This window comes from Rhinolophus sinicus, linkage group LG01, assembly GCF_036562045.2.
Source record: "Rhinolophus sinicus isolate RSC01 linkage group LG01, ASM3656204v1, whole genome shotgun sequence".
NCBI classification, from domain to species: Eukaryota; Metazoa; Chordata; class Mammalia; order Chiroptera; family Rhinolophidae; genus Rhinolophus; species Rhinolophus sinicus.
This window is the reverse complement of record NC_133751.1, coordinates 24,881,122-24,898,004: the sequence shown is the minus strand read 5'-3', so window position 1 is coordinate 24,898,004 and position 16,883 is coordinate 24,881,122. Positions and strand designations below refer to the sequence as shown.

Below are 16,883 nucleotides of genomic sequence, written 5' to 3'. Positions count from 1 at the left end.
TGACCAAACCTGAGCATTACTTCCTTCAACCCCCTACCACCCGGCCCAGTGTTCTCCGTCTCAGTAATAAAGATCCCAGCATCACCCACGTCCTCAAGTCAAAAACCGTGGTCCTCAGACACCTCCCTCTCCTTTGTCCTCCACCTCCAAGCAGTCATAAAGTCTCCTTAACGTTTCTGTCCTGCTGTCCACGTTCGTCCCTTTGCCCTGCCCCCTGAACGTAGGTTCAAACCCCTTCTCCCCTGGATTACTAGCCTCCTGATTGTCTGCTATCACTTCTGCCCTATCCTTATGTATCCTCCAAAGAATGTTGTCCATATTTCTAAGTTCAAATATGATCATGAAACTCCAGGGCTTAAAATCCTTCAAAAGTCTCCCCACAGCTTTCAGAATTAAGTCTTAGCACGACCACGATCTGGCACCTACCTACTGATCCCTAACCTCTCGCTGCTGTTATTTGGGCCTGAACCCTACCAAACTTCCAGCCAAGGGCCACACTCCATCCTGCCTACACAATTTTACACGTTTTTCCCTCTGCCTGAGCACCCTTCACCCCACTCTACCCCACTGACCCCTTCTGATCTAGACGGATTCCCTCTACTTCTCTTTCAGGACTCATCTTGGACATTACTTCTCCAAAAAGATTAGAGAGCAAAGATGGTAACATTTCCTTATTTGTAAGCCCAGTGCCTGCCTAACCCAACGCAGCACCTAATTCACAGCGAACATTCAGTAAATGTTTCTGTGTAAACAAACTGCCTCCAGAGACAACGTATAAGTCACTTAAAAAAAAAAAAAAAAAAAGAACAATTCCTTTATAATTATCCCATATTAAAATGAATGGGGAACAAATGGAATTATTAAGTTTGGGTTATCATCTTAGTTCCTAAACTTCCAAATATTGACTCCACTAGCAAAAGATAGTCATGCCACCACTTCAGAAAGCATATTAAAAACAAAAAAGTTCCCCAAATATCTTAAGCAATGGTATCATCAGTGGACTCCAATTAATGACTATTTTGAAGGGATAAGCACTAATCTGGGTATGTGTGGTCTGGTGATTTTATTAAAATCACCCTCAGTATATTAAAGTTGGGCCTTCCTTCAGCATCTGTCAAAGTGTTAATAAATTTAACTCACTGATTTTTTTGTTTGTTTTATGCCAAATTTATTTGGGGGGGACTCAATCCCTCTAATAAAGAATTATCAATTAAAACAAAACTAAAATCTTTTCAATCTATCAAGTTCACAAAGATTAAGACAGTATGTGATGCCAGGAAGTGTGTAGGAAGATAGACAATTACAAAGAGTTCTGGTGGCCGTGGGCATGGGAAGAACCTTTCTTCAAGGCCTGGGGAGACCTTTTAAAATACCTACATTTTTGTCCCAATAAACCCACTTCTCAAAATGTACCTTTAGAAGGAATCAGATGAGCATGACCATTTAGAATAGTAAATGAAATGAAGTATGCATGAACATCTATACACTAGTATTGGATAGAAACCTAATGTGAAAGCTATACAGTAAAATGGCAAGTCATTATCTTTGATAAAATTACTGATACATTTTATTTTCTGTCTCTTACTTACATTTGCCAAATTTTTGGTACTGTACACTTATTAGTTTACTTTAAAATATATACCTTTGTAAACTTTCAATACATTCTTACAGAGCAGTACTCTGAGTGAAAAATAGAAATCTTATTAATTCCTCCTTTCCACATTCGGCCCCCTTTACCACAAGTAATGATGGTTGAAAGTTTGATGTGTATGGTTCTAGGACTGTTTCTATATATCGATAACATACATACAGGCAAGTAAAAATATTTTATTATCTAGATGCCATTACACTCTTCGTGTTATTCTGCAACTTGATGTTCCTCACTTAATAATATAGCTTAGAGATCTTTTCATGTTGATAGATCTACATCCAGCTCTTGGTAAACAGCAGAAGCAAAAGTCACAGGACAAGATTAAAGAGACTTGTTTTTTGTTGCCACTAGGAGAAAGGCTTATAACTTAATACCATCTCCAAATATAAGTAGATTTTTATGAGGTAAGAGTTAAAGCAGTTCTTCTCTTTCCATGGGAGAGTAAACAGAGCAGAGCAGCAGGGAAGATTTCATTGGCATAAGAAACCATCTCTTGACCACCACTCCTTACACACCAGACACCACTTTGCACAAGCTGAACTATCAGATTCCCTAGAAATTTCCCTGCCCCCAGGTCCACCTCAGCATGTGAACAGAAAATCGGGAAATAAACACATTTTTCATTTAACAGAAATATCTTTCTTGTTTTTTGTTGTTTGACTAGGGCAGTAAGTCTTCCAAAGGCCCCAATTTCAGTTAAGTTGTCACAGTCACTTCGGAAACATGCATGAGCAATTTTACTGAAGTATTATTCACACTGCAAATAAATTTCATTAGTATTTTAATTATCAAAGAGGGATTGTTTTTTCTTTTTTTCCCCCAAAAAGGAAGGACTATCTAGAGAGACTTGCCCAAGGACCTGAGGTGGAGTCTGGTGGCAAAAACTCTCTAAAATAAATATTGGGAACTCCCAATTTCTTTCATTTCAGATAAAACAAACAAGTGAAATTCTGCATTTTCATTGTGAACTGAAAATGCTCAATATGCACAATCTTTCTGTTGAAAATGCTGGTACTGTTTTCCCAGAATCTACAAAACCCCATCAGTAACTTTCACAAATGAAACAGATGAATTCCTGAGCTGGACATGTCAGTGACTTCAGTTTCCACTTAACACTAGGAGACTAGGGAAATAATTCTGAGATTCATGACTCACGCTTGAAAGAGAGAAAGAAATGCTGCCCTACAGAGGAAACAAGTCATGGAACAGCATTTCTTCACAGAGAGGCTTTTTTATACTTAAAATTTATATCAAAGTAAGGCAACTCACTGATCTATGACATTTTGCCAGCCTTTCTCCTAAAGTACAATTGTTGAATCAAGTGAACAAGAGTTGCCTGAAGGAACATGGTCATCTACTGTAACTGCAATGGGAAATTCTCGAAAAAAATTAAATGTCATTCACAGTCTAATTCAACAACGAATTATTGCCATCTTCCTCTTTTCTCTCGTCTGTGTGAATTTTTTCAACTTCTCAGTAACAAACAAAATTTGAAAAATCTCTTGCGTGTCCAAGGCTAGAACGTTCTAGTAGCTTGTCCTAAAGACCCTCCCCTCCCCCACTCCTCTAGGAAGGCAGCACAAGGTTTGGGGTCCCAGAGGAGAGATCCACTGGCGGTAGGACTTCAGGTGACCTCGCATGTATCAGGGAAAGTTTCTTCACTTTATGTTTCCCCAACGGACGCGCAGACCACTGAAGGGGCAAGAGCTGAATTTCAGATTGCTATGGTTTAAATGTTTGTATCGCCCTAAAATACATTGATTGAAATCTTAACCCCCAAAGATGATGGTACCAGGAAATGGGACCTCTGGGGGAGGTGCTTAGAAGTCTGAGGGTAAAGCCTTCATGAATGGGATCAGTGCTTCATAAAAGGGACTCCAGGGAGCTCCCAGCCCCCTCCACCACGTGAGGCTACAACGAGAAGTATGCAACCTGGAAGAGGGTGCTCATCAGACCATGCCGGCACCTTGACCTTGGACAGCTCAACCTCCAGAACTGTGGGAAACAAATTCCTGATATTTATAAGGTACCAGTCTGTGGTATTTTGTCATAGTGGCCCAAATGAACTGAGACACTTACAAACTTATTTTTAACATAAACATATATGTCATAAATAACTAGCTCATAAAACCCATGATTTTGTAATTATTGGCAAAGGTGAGCATAAGTAAGATTGAGTCAATTCAAAGTTGATTAAACTACTTTGTAGTAATATGGTACAAAGACTTGCTCAATTCAAAGTGGAGCATAGCTTTACTACGTTTAGGAAGCTTCTGATGCTATCATGATCTTTGCTCATACATTACCCTCATTGACTCCTAAACTTTCTATTGCTTTCTCTCAGCTCGATAGTTCTATCAGCATTTAAACGTATCCACATTTTTCTAATCTTTAAATGGAAAAAGACCCTCTACTTCTCTTTCAGTGATAGCTTTCTTTCTCTTTCCACTCACAGCCCCTTTGTTGAAACCGCTAGCTACACTTGCTGGCTGGCTACATAGTCACACCTCCCACTCTTTCCTCAGCCCGCTCCAATCTGGCTTCCGCGCCCACTGCTGTCAGGGCACAACCTACCAGATGAGAAACCCCATGAATGCTTCACTCATTATTTCCCTCTATCTTCCAGGAGCACTCAACAGGGCTCACCTTCCTTTCACCAAATCATTTGCTATTTGCCAGGAACCTTATGGTTTTCCTCCCTCTTTGGTCGGATTTCTTCAGTTTGTTAAGTCTCCTCTGCTGGTTCCTTCTGAACCAGACGAACGTTGGTGTTCTTCATGGCTGGATCTCAGACTCACTACTTCTACACACTGTTTCTGGGTAATCTCAGCTGCTCTCCCAAAATCATCTTCAAAAACCACCCAGATGCTGATGATTCCCAAATTCATGTCTCCAATTCCAGTCTCTCCTCTGAGCTCCTGACCTATTTATTCAGCCAACTTGGAGATTCCACAGGAATCTCAATTACAACATATCTGAAGTGGAACTCATCAGCTTCTCCCTGTTTCTATTATTAAGATAAGCAAAAGCATCTATCTAGTTGCCTAAACCAGAGACTATATTCCTTGACTTCTGACCCCAATATGCTCACCCAATCAATTTCCATGCCTAGCTCCCCAATATTATAGGTTTGCTTCTCACCATCTTTCTATCACATCACTGTCATCTCTACCCTAATCCACTACACAAGCCTCACAACTGGTCCCATCCCCATTATCACCTTCACAGGACAAGAATCTGTAGCTTTTGCGTAATCTTAGGATAAGGTCCCCAATTCTCTAACATAGCCCCCCAGTACTCTCTCTCCTAGACTAGGCTCCATAGTCAAATGAAGAAAATTCCAGTTCTCCAAATTCTCCAACATTTTCTTGCCTTTGGATCTCTATGTATAACTGAGATACTCTCTGTCCCTTAATCCCTGACTTACAGCTACTCCTGCTTTAGGTTCAGCGTAAACACTACTATGTTTTCCCCGATCACGTCACTCACCATCCTTTATTGTAATTTCTATTTACTGTCTGTCTTCCCCTCTACAGGCAAATTCCACAAGGGGAGTAACCACAACTGTCTTGCTCATCACCGTTTCTCAAGGGCTAGCATTATGCCTGGCACACTAGTCAATACTCAATAAATATTTATTTAAGAGAGAATGAATGGACAGCTTTTCAGACACCACCAGAAAATATCTAGGCTCTCAATGCAAGACTGTCTGAAACTGTAAAGATACACATTTCATTTGAGTACAGCAAACACGATTTTGTCTTTCAGCTAAAGAATGCTGTGCACATGGCTGCGAGCATTTACCAGTTTTCAGCATCAAACCCAGACACATTCTCTTCTGAGGAATTTGAATGATTTATTGGCTGATGCATTACTCAAGAGTTACCTTGCTTACTTCCTTCAAGGCCCTTTTGCAGACTTCATACTTGGGAGAGTCCTTAGGTGTTTTTTGACAGATAGTCTGCAATGAAGTAAAAGAAGAAAAAAATCAATTGATTTGTTTTAGTAAGTGAAATAAAACCAATGTCAAGACATATCCTCTTATACAAAGCAAACTGAACAATGCTGAACAAAATATGATGGGTGAGTATGACAATGACATTAAAATCCAGTTACAAAACTACAAAATAGTCTTTAAACACACAGGATCAGAGGAAATCCAAGGAATGGCTAAGTAAGAAGATAGAGTTCAGAGGTGGATGAACCTGGTTTCACATCTGAGTTCTGTCCCTTAACTAGCTACTTGACCTTGGGCAAGTCATGTACTCTGTCTCGATAAGCTTCAGTTTCTCCACTGCAAAATGAGGATAATACTAGCTACATCACAAGGTTGTTGCAACGATTAAATGGCAATAGATATAAAGTTCTCCATGAGTGCCTGGCATATCTCAGGCCCTCGATAAATGATAAAATTACTTTATCATCACTATTATTAAAGGTAACTAACAATATTTGTAGACGATACAACTGAATGCAAAGATCAAGAAAAAAAGGCTGCTGGATTTGCTCTTGATATGGTTATACTGCAATTTTTTGTGATGGTAAAATTAAGCTCAAAGAGTGTCCATTCAAGGTAAACCGATTACATGTAACTTTTGAAACTACTCATTTCAAGTCATCGGGACCATTTTAATTGTTTAAAATGTTCACCACAATTAAGAAGTTTAACTAAATCTCTAAATGAAGTAAAATTGAAGAGACTGTTTTAAGTACATTTAGATTCTGTCTAGGTGGCCAGATTTTCACACCTAGAACACAGATTAGGGCAACAGGCATCAAGCATAAGCGGCAGGTTATTGGGATCTAGCAAACCACTGGTACCTGACACGTAGATGAGCACCAGGCCTGTAAATCTGACAGGTTGTAGGATTGTTCTCTGTGATATGTGAGAAGCACAGAGTGTGCCTCCTGTGGGTTTATATTAATGGCTCTCAATTTTTTTTTTTTACTATGACCCCCTGTTAGAAATATGTTTAGACTGTAACCAATACATGCAGACACAAAAATGAAACCATTTTTTAATGAAATATTTAACCACATTATGAAGGATGTACACGTCATATACTGCATGTTCTATTCTACTTCATTTTTTACAACACTGCCCATGATTCAAAAAAGCAACTTCACAACTCACGAATGCATATGAAAACAGTTTGAAAAATACTGGTTAATGTCCCAGAGAGCAGGCATGCTGAGTGCCGAGTGTCTTCGTACACATCAATTTTATGTAAAATTTTGTGCATACTGAATTTTCTAGGGAGAACGACTACAGCTTAACTCAAAATCTCAAAAGGGTCTCTGACCCATAAAAATGTAGAGCCCACTGGGCAATTATGGCATAAACCTCCAACAGCGTATGTTAGATTTTGAGTCCCAATCTATTCAAGCAATTTTACCAAAATTAAACAGCGAGAGACTACGAAAGGCTGAGAGATCACAGCATATACAGAATCTAGAGAAACATGGCTAAAGCGTTTTCAGAAGGAGAAAAAGAAGAACCCTAAAAATTCATAACATTACAAAAAATGTTACATTTAGAAAGCACCCATTTCTTGTTAAAATATAGTAAAATTTGAAATAATATTTCCCTATATAAATCAAAGTTTCATATTTTTATAAAAATCTTAGAAGTCACATGAAATAAACCTTTTTTTAAACAACTTACTTCTGATAAATTCTTACAGAAGAAAGCACAGTAACTGTTCCTTAAAGGTATCTTAGGAAAATTTCACAATATTAATATAACTCAGCACAAGCCTGTACTATATTTATGAATTTAGTCAAGAAACATCGTCTATTATTGTCAAGCTTAACATTTACTATTTCATTTGTTTTCATGCCAACCCTGCAAGTACATATTACACTTAGATTTCAGATGAAGTTAAGCAATTTGCCTGAGATCGTACAGTAAGTGGCAAAGCCAGGATTTGTACCCAAATCTGTCTTATTCCAGAGCCAGGAAAGGATTTCACTACACTAAGTTTACATGTCAGAGTTCCTTCTCTCGGAGTGCTGTGGGTGTTCAGATGGGAAGGAAGATAAACCTGGTTGGCGGAGAATCGAGTAAGGCTTTATGAAAAAAAGGAGCACTAGAGCTAGTGCTTGTAAGATATACTTGTTTTGATCATGTGGAAAAGGAAAGTTGAGAAGTGGAAGCCACGCACAATGTGAGCAAAGGTGCAGAGTGAGCAAGTCAGGGCATACTTAGGGAGCAAGTTGGGATAGAATGTAAAAATAAACTTTTGTTAAGCCAAAAACAAAACTATCGTCTATGTCTATGAGTTTTGTTTCTTTGTTTGTCTTGTTCCTCTGTTGTTGCATTGCTTTATATTTGCATTCAGTTTTATATCCCACACATCAGTGGTTACCAGAGGGTAAGGTGGGAGGGAGGTGGTAGATGAGGGTAAAAGGGATCAAATATATGGTGATGGTGGGAGAACTGACTCTGGGTGGTGAACACACAATGTGATATATAGATGATGTATCACAGAATTGTACACGTAAAACCTATGCAACTTTACTAACCATCGTCACCCCAATAAACTTTAATAAATAAAACACACATGCTCTCTCTCACACTCACACACACTCACACACACAGATACATGCACACAGACACAGACCCTTTTAACTCACCCACAGTCACACAAAATGAGAGAGCTAAATTTTCAAAATTCTGCAAGTTTCCCAATATTTATGTGGAGAGAAGATGCTGGACTTTTCTCATCCGCTTCGCACAATCTCACATAGAGGTAAGTAGCGTGCCTTGTGATGCTGGAGACAGTCTCATCCCCATGTGAAAGGGAAGCATCTTGGAACATTACAGGGAAGGGATCTTAGTGATCAACCTGAGGAAACTGAGGCCCAAAGAGATTAAGTGACTCGCTCATGGTCATGCACCTAGTGGCTCAGCTGGAACCGAAATCCAGGACTCCTGACTTCAAGAAATCAATATTCTTCCCATTTCAAAAAATGGCAAGTGAGTGATGTGATCTAAATTCTTCACAGTGACCACACAAACCTAAATTGAAGATAATTCCCGAAGATAGACACAAGGGAGGATTTCCAATCGAATAACACCTTCTCACTCAATTAGAGGATTTTATAGAGGGGTCAGGCAACAATATAAGTGGGATAAGAATAATTTTCTTAATCAGATTTATGGTGGTGCATTTATCTAGAGAGGAAAGAGCCACCAGATCATGACTTACATCCATCAGCAGCGGAAGGCGGGTTACCCTCTGCATGGGGAGAATGAGAAAAGAGATCATGGGTAAGTTCCTGCAGTCTTCGTGGGACTCAATTCGTGTCAATACTTCCTTAAAAGATGGATTGGTCGCTCTGCGGGGGGAAAAAAGAAAGAAAGAAGAAACTTCAAAAAACTCCCTCCTCAACTTAAAAAACAAGTAAAAATGTTATAACAAAATATTGTGATAAATTCATATATTATCAATGATTTTTAAATATACAGAACAACATGAATACATAATAACATAGGCAGACATAGATGGCTTGTCTGCCTTTTATAATCAAGACTGAATATAAGATATAAGTTTAAGATAATGGTATGAACCATAAGATGGAATTGTATGAGCTAGAAATTTGAGGAAGTGGAAAATAAACAAATGAAGAGGAAATGGTATCATAATGGTGAACGTATCAATCACAAATTAGTATACAAGCTAGACCTCATATCTCATAATCTATGAACATTCCATTAAAAAGATAACAAGTGATTTGGTTTAGGCCACTTCTGTAGCCCTAGACAATAATCTAAGAAAGAAATGTCAGACCAGCTTTACTAAGTAGGAAGCTTTTGGATTTGCTCAAAGCTTCTAAGACAGAAAACCTTCTTACCATGTCGGCCAGAGTATTTCTTCTCTCCCAGTGACACAAGAACAACAATAATACTGTCACATTTTTGCAGACTTTAGCAAGATACACCAACATATATGATCTTATGTGGAACTACCCATACAACTTTTAAGGGAGGCCAAGAGGGGATTCCAATAAGAATGGAGACCCAGAAAGGTGACTGATTTGCCAGACAATAACCTGGTATTTGACGAAAGCACAAGTCAAACCTAGGTCTCTCTGACTCTCTCACTTCACCTCACCCCCAAGAGGAGCTCTGAGGGGCTGCACTGTGACTTGCAAGGAGGACATGGGGAAGGGATGGTCCTGGGAACTATAATCCCACACTGGAGGGCAGGGGGAGGCCAAGAAGCAGGCTAATAGTGGCAGTTGTGACCTTTTCAAAAAATACATATATTTTGAAAATTAGGTGATTTGATTCAAGTCTGCTAAGAATAAATTAGGAAATATCCAAAAGAGTAATTAAATTAAAAGAAATTACACAAACATGATTTAAGTTCACTTTCTTAACATGAGTTTTAAATTTTCTTCCCTGCTAGTTTTGAAAAGATTTTTAGGAAGTTTTTTTTAAAAAAAATCAAACTCTAAACCAGTTGCATCTTTAAATCACTTAGGTATCAGCCACCCCCACCTCCAAAGATTCTGATTAAATAGTCGGCAATGGACCCTGGGCTTTGTTTGTTTGCTTGTTTTCGGATGCCCAGGAGTTTCCAAAATGCAGGTAAGGTTGGATGTCATTGCCCTAGGTGTAAATTCACATCAACTGCTACAAAGCTCCTGAAAACACAACTACTAATTCCCAGGTGAAAGCTCAAATGATGGTATCATTAAGCGAATTTAAATAAAACCTTTATTGTTTTCAGTTACATAATATATAGCAGCTCCTGTTCCCACTTTTTAAATTGTACAAAAAAACAGAAAAAAGAAAACAATATGAAATTTAGCTCTAATTTAAGGCTTTGTTTTTGAACATGTAACTTGGTGTTTTCTAAGTTACAGAGCAACCATTGTATCAGCAGTTCCCAGCAGGAGTAGGGTGGTTAGGGAAAGCGAGGGGTGTGATTCCCGCCCCCCCCCCCAAGGGACATGGCACCGTTGTAGGCATTTTTGGTGAACACAACTGGAGTGACGGGATGTCCCAGCACCTACTGGCCAAGGATGCTGTTAACACGCTACGACGTGCACGGTGTCCCCACAAGACAGTTATCCAGCCCACAATGTCAGTAGTGCTAACAAACCCTGCTTTGCACTAAAAACCTCATTTGGGGGTTGGCAGCTGTGGGTTTCCCTCCCTGCACAAGAGCTTCATGAGGATGTGGAAGGCGAAGGGGCATAATCAGCCATTCTCACCTCCTAGGGGCTGTCTCTCCAAGCAGCCATAGGGAAGCATCATCAGCCCCCACCTCATCATAGGGCTGACCCATTGCAGGGATGCTGCCCCGAGTTCCAAGCGAAGGTCACAAATGCCACAACTAACAAGAGGGAATGAGAATGATAACAGCCCCAGTAAATCCCCAAACTAAGTTCACAGCAATGCACAACTGCACTGTAAAACAGCTGCTACTTGTGATAAACAAGTCCCTCCAAAATAAAACAATATAGACATTTCTGAATAATTGCTGACCTTTAAAGACAGAGAGGGCTCTGAGTAGCCTAGATGGACAAAGGGAAAAGGTGTGGAGGGGAAATGTAAAACTTAACTCTTTTTTTGTTTTATAATTAAAGTCTTTAAATACTTTTCGTTTCTTTGTTTTCCTTCAGACCTTCCCTTCTCAGACTACCCAGAGGGGAACATCAGCTATTCCTATAAACAGCTTTTGTCATTTCAGGCAAGGAAGATTAGGATACTAGAGAAAACTCTGGATCCTAGGCACAACTCAACCTACTCAAAAACTCTCTGGGCCTCAGTCAAACTACTTAATGGCCAGTTAAAGGTTTAGCAAACTGGGAAGGTAAAATGAAGATCACAGCAACAGAACAATTTATTAAAAAACAAAAAAAAAATGGCAAGGAACACAACAACAAACTATATTTTCATTAATTGCTTGAGAGAGAAAATTCTCCACAGACTAGACTTTTTCCTACTCAAAGACCCTCAGTCTGAAAGCAATCCTCTTAAACATTTCTCGCTGGCAAATAGGAAGTATTTCTAAATATGATATAGGAGATCAATTAATTTCAATCAATGTTATTGAATCAATTACAACAAGGTGAGACAATTAAAGTTGTAACATTCAATATAGCTTACAACAATTTTTGTAGTGTTCGTTGTTGATAGACTTCATTTGTGCAGTATTTCACATACGGGTCAAATGTTGATGTTGTATGTTTTTCCACAATGTCACTTATGTCATCTATGAGGATATTATTCTGATGCCTGGCTTCCAACTCTGTAAAGAATCTGAAAAAAACAAAGAACAGCATTTATACTTTCTTCCATATGCTTTAATTGACAACAGATTATCCTCACGTAATGCGATTATTCAGGGTTTGAAAATATCAACCGTACGTACCAACTCAAAAAGATACAAGAAAAAAACTATTAAAAATGTCTAAATTTAAATCTATCATGTTGATACCTTATAACGTCAAGTGGTCAGTTTAAAACATTGATAATCCAGTGCATTCCTGTGCTTTCAGACATATTTCAGAATATACAGATTTCACTATTCTTCAACAACTATCTAATTATTGAGGGGAGAGGTTGATGCTTACATATTTTATTGTATTGGAAAGCACATGAGTAAAACGTGTAAGTGTTTAAGCAGCAAGTCTGAAATAAACCTAATTCTGTGTCTTCTCTGTCAAAATAAAAATAATCGTATTTTAAATCTAATAATATGCACGGCATTTAAGTATCTTCAAAAATTATTTAGATTGTAATTTAGGGTTGCCAGACTGTGTGTGTGTGTGTGTGTGTGTGTGTGTGTGTGTGTGTGTCTGCGGATATTGAGTCCAGTCCAGTTCAGTTAAAATTAAATTTCAGATAACAATGAATAATTTTTTTTAGTACAAGTATGTGCCAACTATTGCATGGAACAACTCAGGCATCTTGTATTTTATCTGGCAACCCAAGATTGCATCCAATTTTAACAGAACATCAAAATCAGGTATTTGTAATTGTGCCAGGTTCCACCCAGAGTATTGCTGCTCAGAATGTGGTCCATGAACCAGCAGCACTGGTATCACCCAGGAGCTTCTTAGAAACGCAAATCTTACCACCCACCTCCCCCCATCTGAACCTGCGTGTTATCAAGATCTCCAGCTGATTTAAATGAACAGTAAAATTTGAGAACTGCCCTACAGCCCATTTATTGCCCAATTTCAGAGTGGTAGGAAAATCTATTAGAAATAACTATCACACGAAGACCAAAGCACTTTCCAAAAAAGGGAGCTGAAGGTAAAAATCAACAGTAATTTCTAACGTTGATTTCTGGAACAGTAATGTAAGGGAAATTTAGTTTTCAATAAGCTCTTTAGAATTAAGTACATCATTGCTCCTTACCAGCTTGCTGGACGGACTCGATCATAATCCAAGGCTGACAGTGAATGTGACAACAGAAATTGTATACAAGACAATAGTAAATATGGGCTACCCTTTTCTCATGTTTATTCCTCAGTTATTTTCAAAGAAATTCCTGACACTAAGATATAAAACAATCACGACATTAGGAGGCTTTGGTTTTATATATGTACATGTACATTAAACTCATTTTAGTATAAACTGTAGTATTAGCTTGTCCTCAATACTTATTTTAGCTTTTCAAGTTTCCATAGGAGCTTAAAAGAAAACTACACTTTAACTTCCTAGAAGAGTGAAATCATTTATACTCTGAGAAAGCACTGACATTTTTATTTCCTTTAAAAAGGACACAGAGAAAATCATCAATGATTCCCCTCCACAGATGGTAACTGGCCTACTCATCCAAGCCCCTTGTTTTAAAACAGCAAGAGAAAAAACTTAAAGCAGACTTTGCCGGACCGTTTGCCTTTCTTTCCAACTGTATGAGAGTTAATGTGCACAGTTCTTAGATAGTAGGCCAGAAAACACACCAATATGTGCCAAAACCCAGTCAACGGCTTCATGACACTTTGTCAGGACTGAGTCCATTCATATTCAAATAAAATATCAAACCTGCTTCTTCAAGTTTCAGCAATTTCAAAAACAACCAATTCTAAACTCCCAAACAAAAGCCATGTTTCTTAAAGGATATTTTCCTATATTGACTAGTCCTTGACTTAAAGAAATGTATGCTGTATCAGGAAGGTAAGAATGATAAACATAGATGATACAGAAAGATAACATTCTTGCATATAACTACATGTTGAGACATGAGCATATAAGGGTGTTTGTTGGTGGTAGTATCTTTTTTTAAAATTACATGAACTATAGTTTTTTCATTGTGAACTATTTTTCATACGTAACATAAAATTTGCCATTTTAACCATTTTTAAGTGTACAATTCAGTGGTATGAAGTCCATTCACAATGTTGTGCAACCATCACCATTATCTATTTCCAAAATCTTTTCATCACCCTATCAAGGCTATTCCCATTAGGCAGTAACTCCCATTTCCCTCTCTCTAGTCTCTGATAACCTCTGATCTACCTTCTGTCTCTGTGTATGCCTACTGCAGATATTTCATAGAAGTGGAATCACACAATAGTTGTGCTTATTGTTGGCTTATTTCCCTTTGTGTAATGTTTTCTAAGTTCAGCCACATTGGGGCATGTTATCAGAACTTTATTTCTCTTCATGGCTGAATAATATTCCTTGGTATGTATGTACCGTATTTTGTGTATCCATTCATCTGCTCATAGATCCTTGGCCATTGTGAATAACGATGCCGTGAACATTCGCATACAAGTGTCTGTTTGAGTCCCTGTTTTCAAATCTCTGGGTTAGGTGCGTACCTACAGGTGGAATTCCAGCGTCATGGACTCTGTGCCAACAGCAGTGTCCACAAGAGAAGACAGTATAATACCACTAACTGACACAGAGGTAGCTGCGTTATATGTCAAGGGGAGATTATTTCATTAAATGAAAGTTGAGTAAGAAGGAAGCCTTCCCTCCTGACACGGACAGTGGAGTGGCCCCTGGGAGGTATGGACCAATTCATGACAGAACAAGATCTGTAACAGAGGCAGGCATACATGAAAAGTCCTGAAGGCAGGACACAGGTAAGGGAGGGTGTGAGGCGGGTCTTCAGCGATAAGAATGTCATGTCTGGAAGCAGAGGGCCACAGCACCATGCGCTGGGTGAACAACGTGGGCCCAGCCATGAGTCTCATTCAAGAAAACGTGAGTAGTTGAGTGAGGCTGAGGTGTGGACCACAGGAGGAACAATGGCAGAGAATGACAGCCAAACAGCAGGTCAGAGATGACTGCAAAGGTTTGACTGTATATACTAAGGAGCTTGAGCTTCATCTGTGGACCACAGGAATCCACAAGACAATAAATCACCCAATCAGGGAAAATTAGGGCAGTGGAGGGATGGATTCCAAGTGGGGAGAGACATACTTCAACCAGGCTAGTGAGACGGTTACACTGGGCAAGTGACGATAAAGACTGGCAGTGGGAAATGAAAAAGAAGGGACACAGATTAGGGAACGAATTTGGAGGAAAAGTGGATAGAATGGAGAAACTCATTGGATAGGAAAGTCAAGGAAGAATTTCTATTTAAGGTTTCTACCGAGGCATCAAATTGGGTCATCAAGCATTCACGAAGACAGGGGTTTAGGAGGAGCAAGAAGCAAGCAGTGTAGTTTTGCCTTGCAGATGTCAAACGGCCAACTGAAAATACACATCTGTGAGAATTCTGAGCCATAGCGATTCTAGATAGTATGTAGTCAGAGGCCCAGCTCATTTTTAGCTGGTTTTCATATACATGCAAAATATTTGTACTTTATTTTAATTTCAAGTGTCATTTAAGAGAATGTTTACAGAAAATTTAAAAAATAAGAAACCATTCATAAGGTCATTATCATGTAAATCTAAGAAATAAATATCTTAGAGGCAAGTGTCTTTTGCAGTTTCTTGTCTTTAGCTAACTGTCACAATCTGAAGGAATGCAACTATATAACCAAAAACAACAGTAACTTGGCTTTTCCAAATGAAAAGGAAAATTCATTTATCACAGTAAAAGGCTTGCCAAAGTACAAGATTAAAAACAAAGTACTAATGAAATACATGTTTATGCTACTTACTTTAATATAATATAAACCAAGCCACTCATTTTATATTTTGACATTAGCATAATTAAGACACAATTTAAAGCTTTCTGTGTTCAATTATCTATTGGTTATTTTGGCAAATTTTGCGTACTTTACTAAGTGAGCTGAGCTACAAAAAGACCAAGAAAGTGTTACTGAAGAATGAGGTATTATTCCCATAACCAAGAATGCTGCTGATCCAAATAAAATCTGAAGCAAAAGTAAAAGCATTCTGGTTCCCTGCATGAAACCTGAGTGAATTTGTAAAGTCATTTGGCTTATTTTAGGCACAACTTTTTAACACATTTTTTGCGGGAAACGAGTAAACTCGTCATATCGCCTCTAGTTGGAACCGGCAAAAATTTTGCAAAGTAAATAAATAGAGACCTCTTTTTAAACTAAAACACTGAAAGTTTCATAGAAAAATATCAAATAGATCGAAAGATATGAATATTTTACGGAAAGTCTAATTTTGGCGAGAAAATGTCAAAAAAGCCCCGCGTTACGACGCGATTTGGCGGGAAAATGCCCGCTTACTTAAGAGAAATATACTTCAGTGCTATAATTTTTTACAATTTTTCCATTTTGTAGCATTACCAAAATGATCATATTTTCCAACCAATTGTGTTACACAACCTGTCCCTCTTTTTTTTCTTTCTACCAAAATTCTAATCTTATCATTAAAGTCTAGATTTTGAGAAACTTCTGATAAACCAGAAAAGGCTTCCTGAAAACACTGCCTCCTAACTAGAAACCCAAGTTAGCCCAGCTTGACTATTGACTCACCGTCACCACCTCAAATGAGTGCTTCAGAGAGTGCAGCCTGCCCAGGTGAGCTTCTGGCTGTGCAGGCAATAGTCAGACCACCAAGAACACCAGGGCGGCCTCCCAGGAGGTGGGACTTCAAGGTGATGACTACAAGACCATGTTTGAAGAGCTTGCTCATGGCCTGTAAACTCTCCTCTAATATTTCCTAGAACTTCATTCAGGGACTGTGTATATGCTTTAGGCTTTTTCTGGTTGCTTTATCAAGTGATAGGCTTAAATGTGGCACTGCATTTTTTTGGGAAAAGAACAAAGTCAACTGTGAGATAGCCACATAGTGCAAGTACTTTTCTTAGCTTCCCTTTCTCCCTTCGGCAGT

At 38.6% G+C, this 16,883-nt stretch overlaps 1 protein-coding gene across 1 annotated transcript in view; it reads right to left on the bottom strand.

The window, feature by feature from the left end:
* The window catches only part of ARHGEF26 (Rho guanine nucleotide exchange factor 26), a 117,197-nt gene that overhangs the window by 44,814 nt on the left and 55,500 nt on the right, over positions 1-16,883 (bottom strand). Inside the window, exons 7-9 of the mRNA XM_019731993.2 lie at positions 11,775-11,927; positions 8,863-8,992; positions 5,538-5,612 (exon numbers count right to left, since the gene is read on the bottom strand). Of these exons, the coding sequence (XP_019587552.2) occupies positions 5,538-5,612; positions 8,863-8,992; positions 11,775-11,927 (358 nt within the window). The remainder of the gene's footprint in view (positions 1-5,537; positions 5,613-8,862; positions 8,993-11,774; positions 11,928-16,883) is intronic.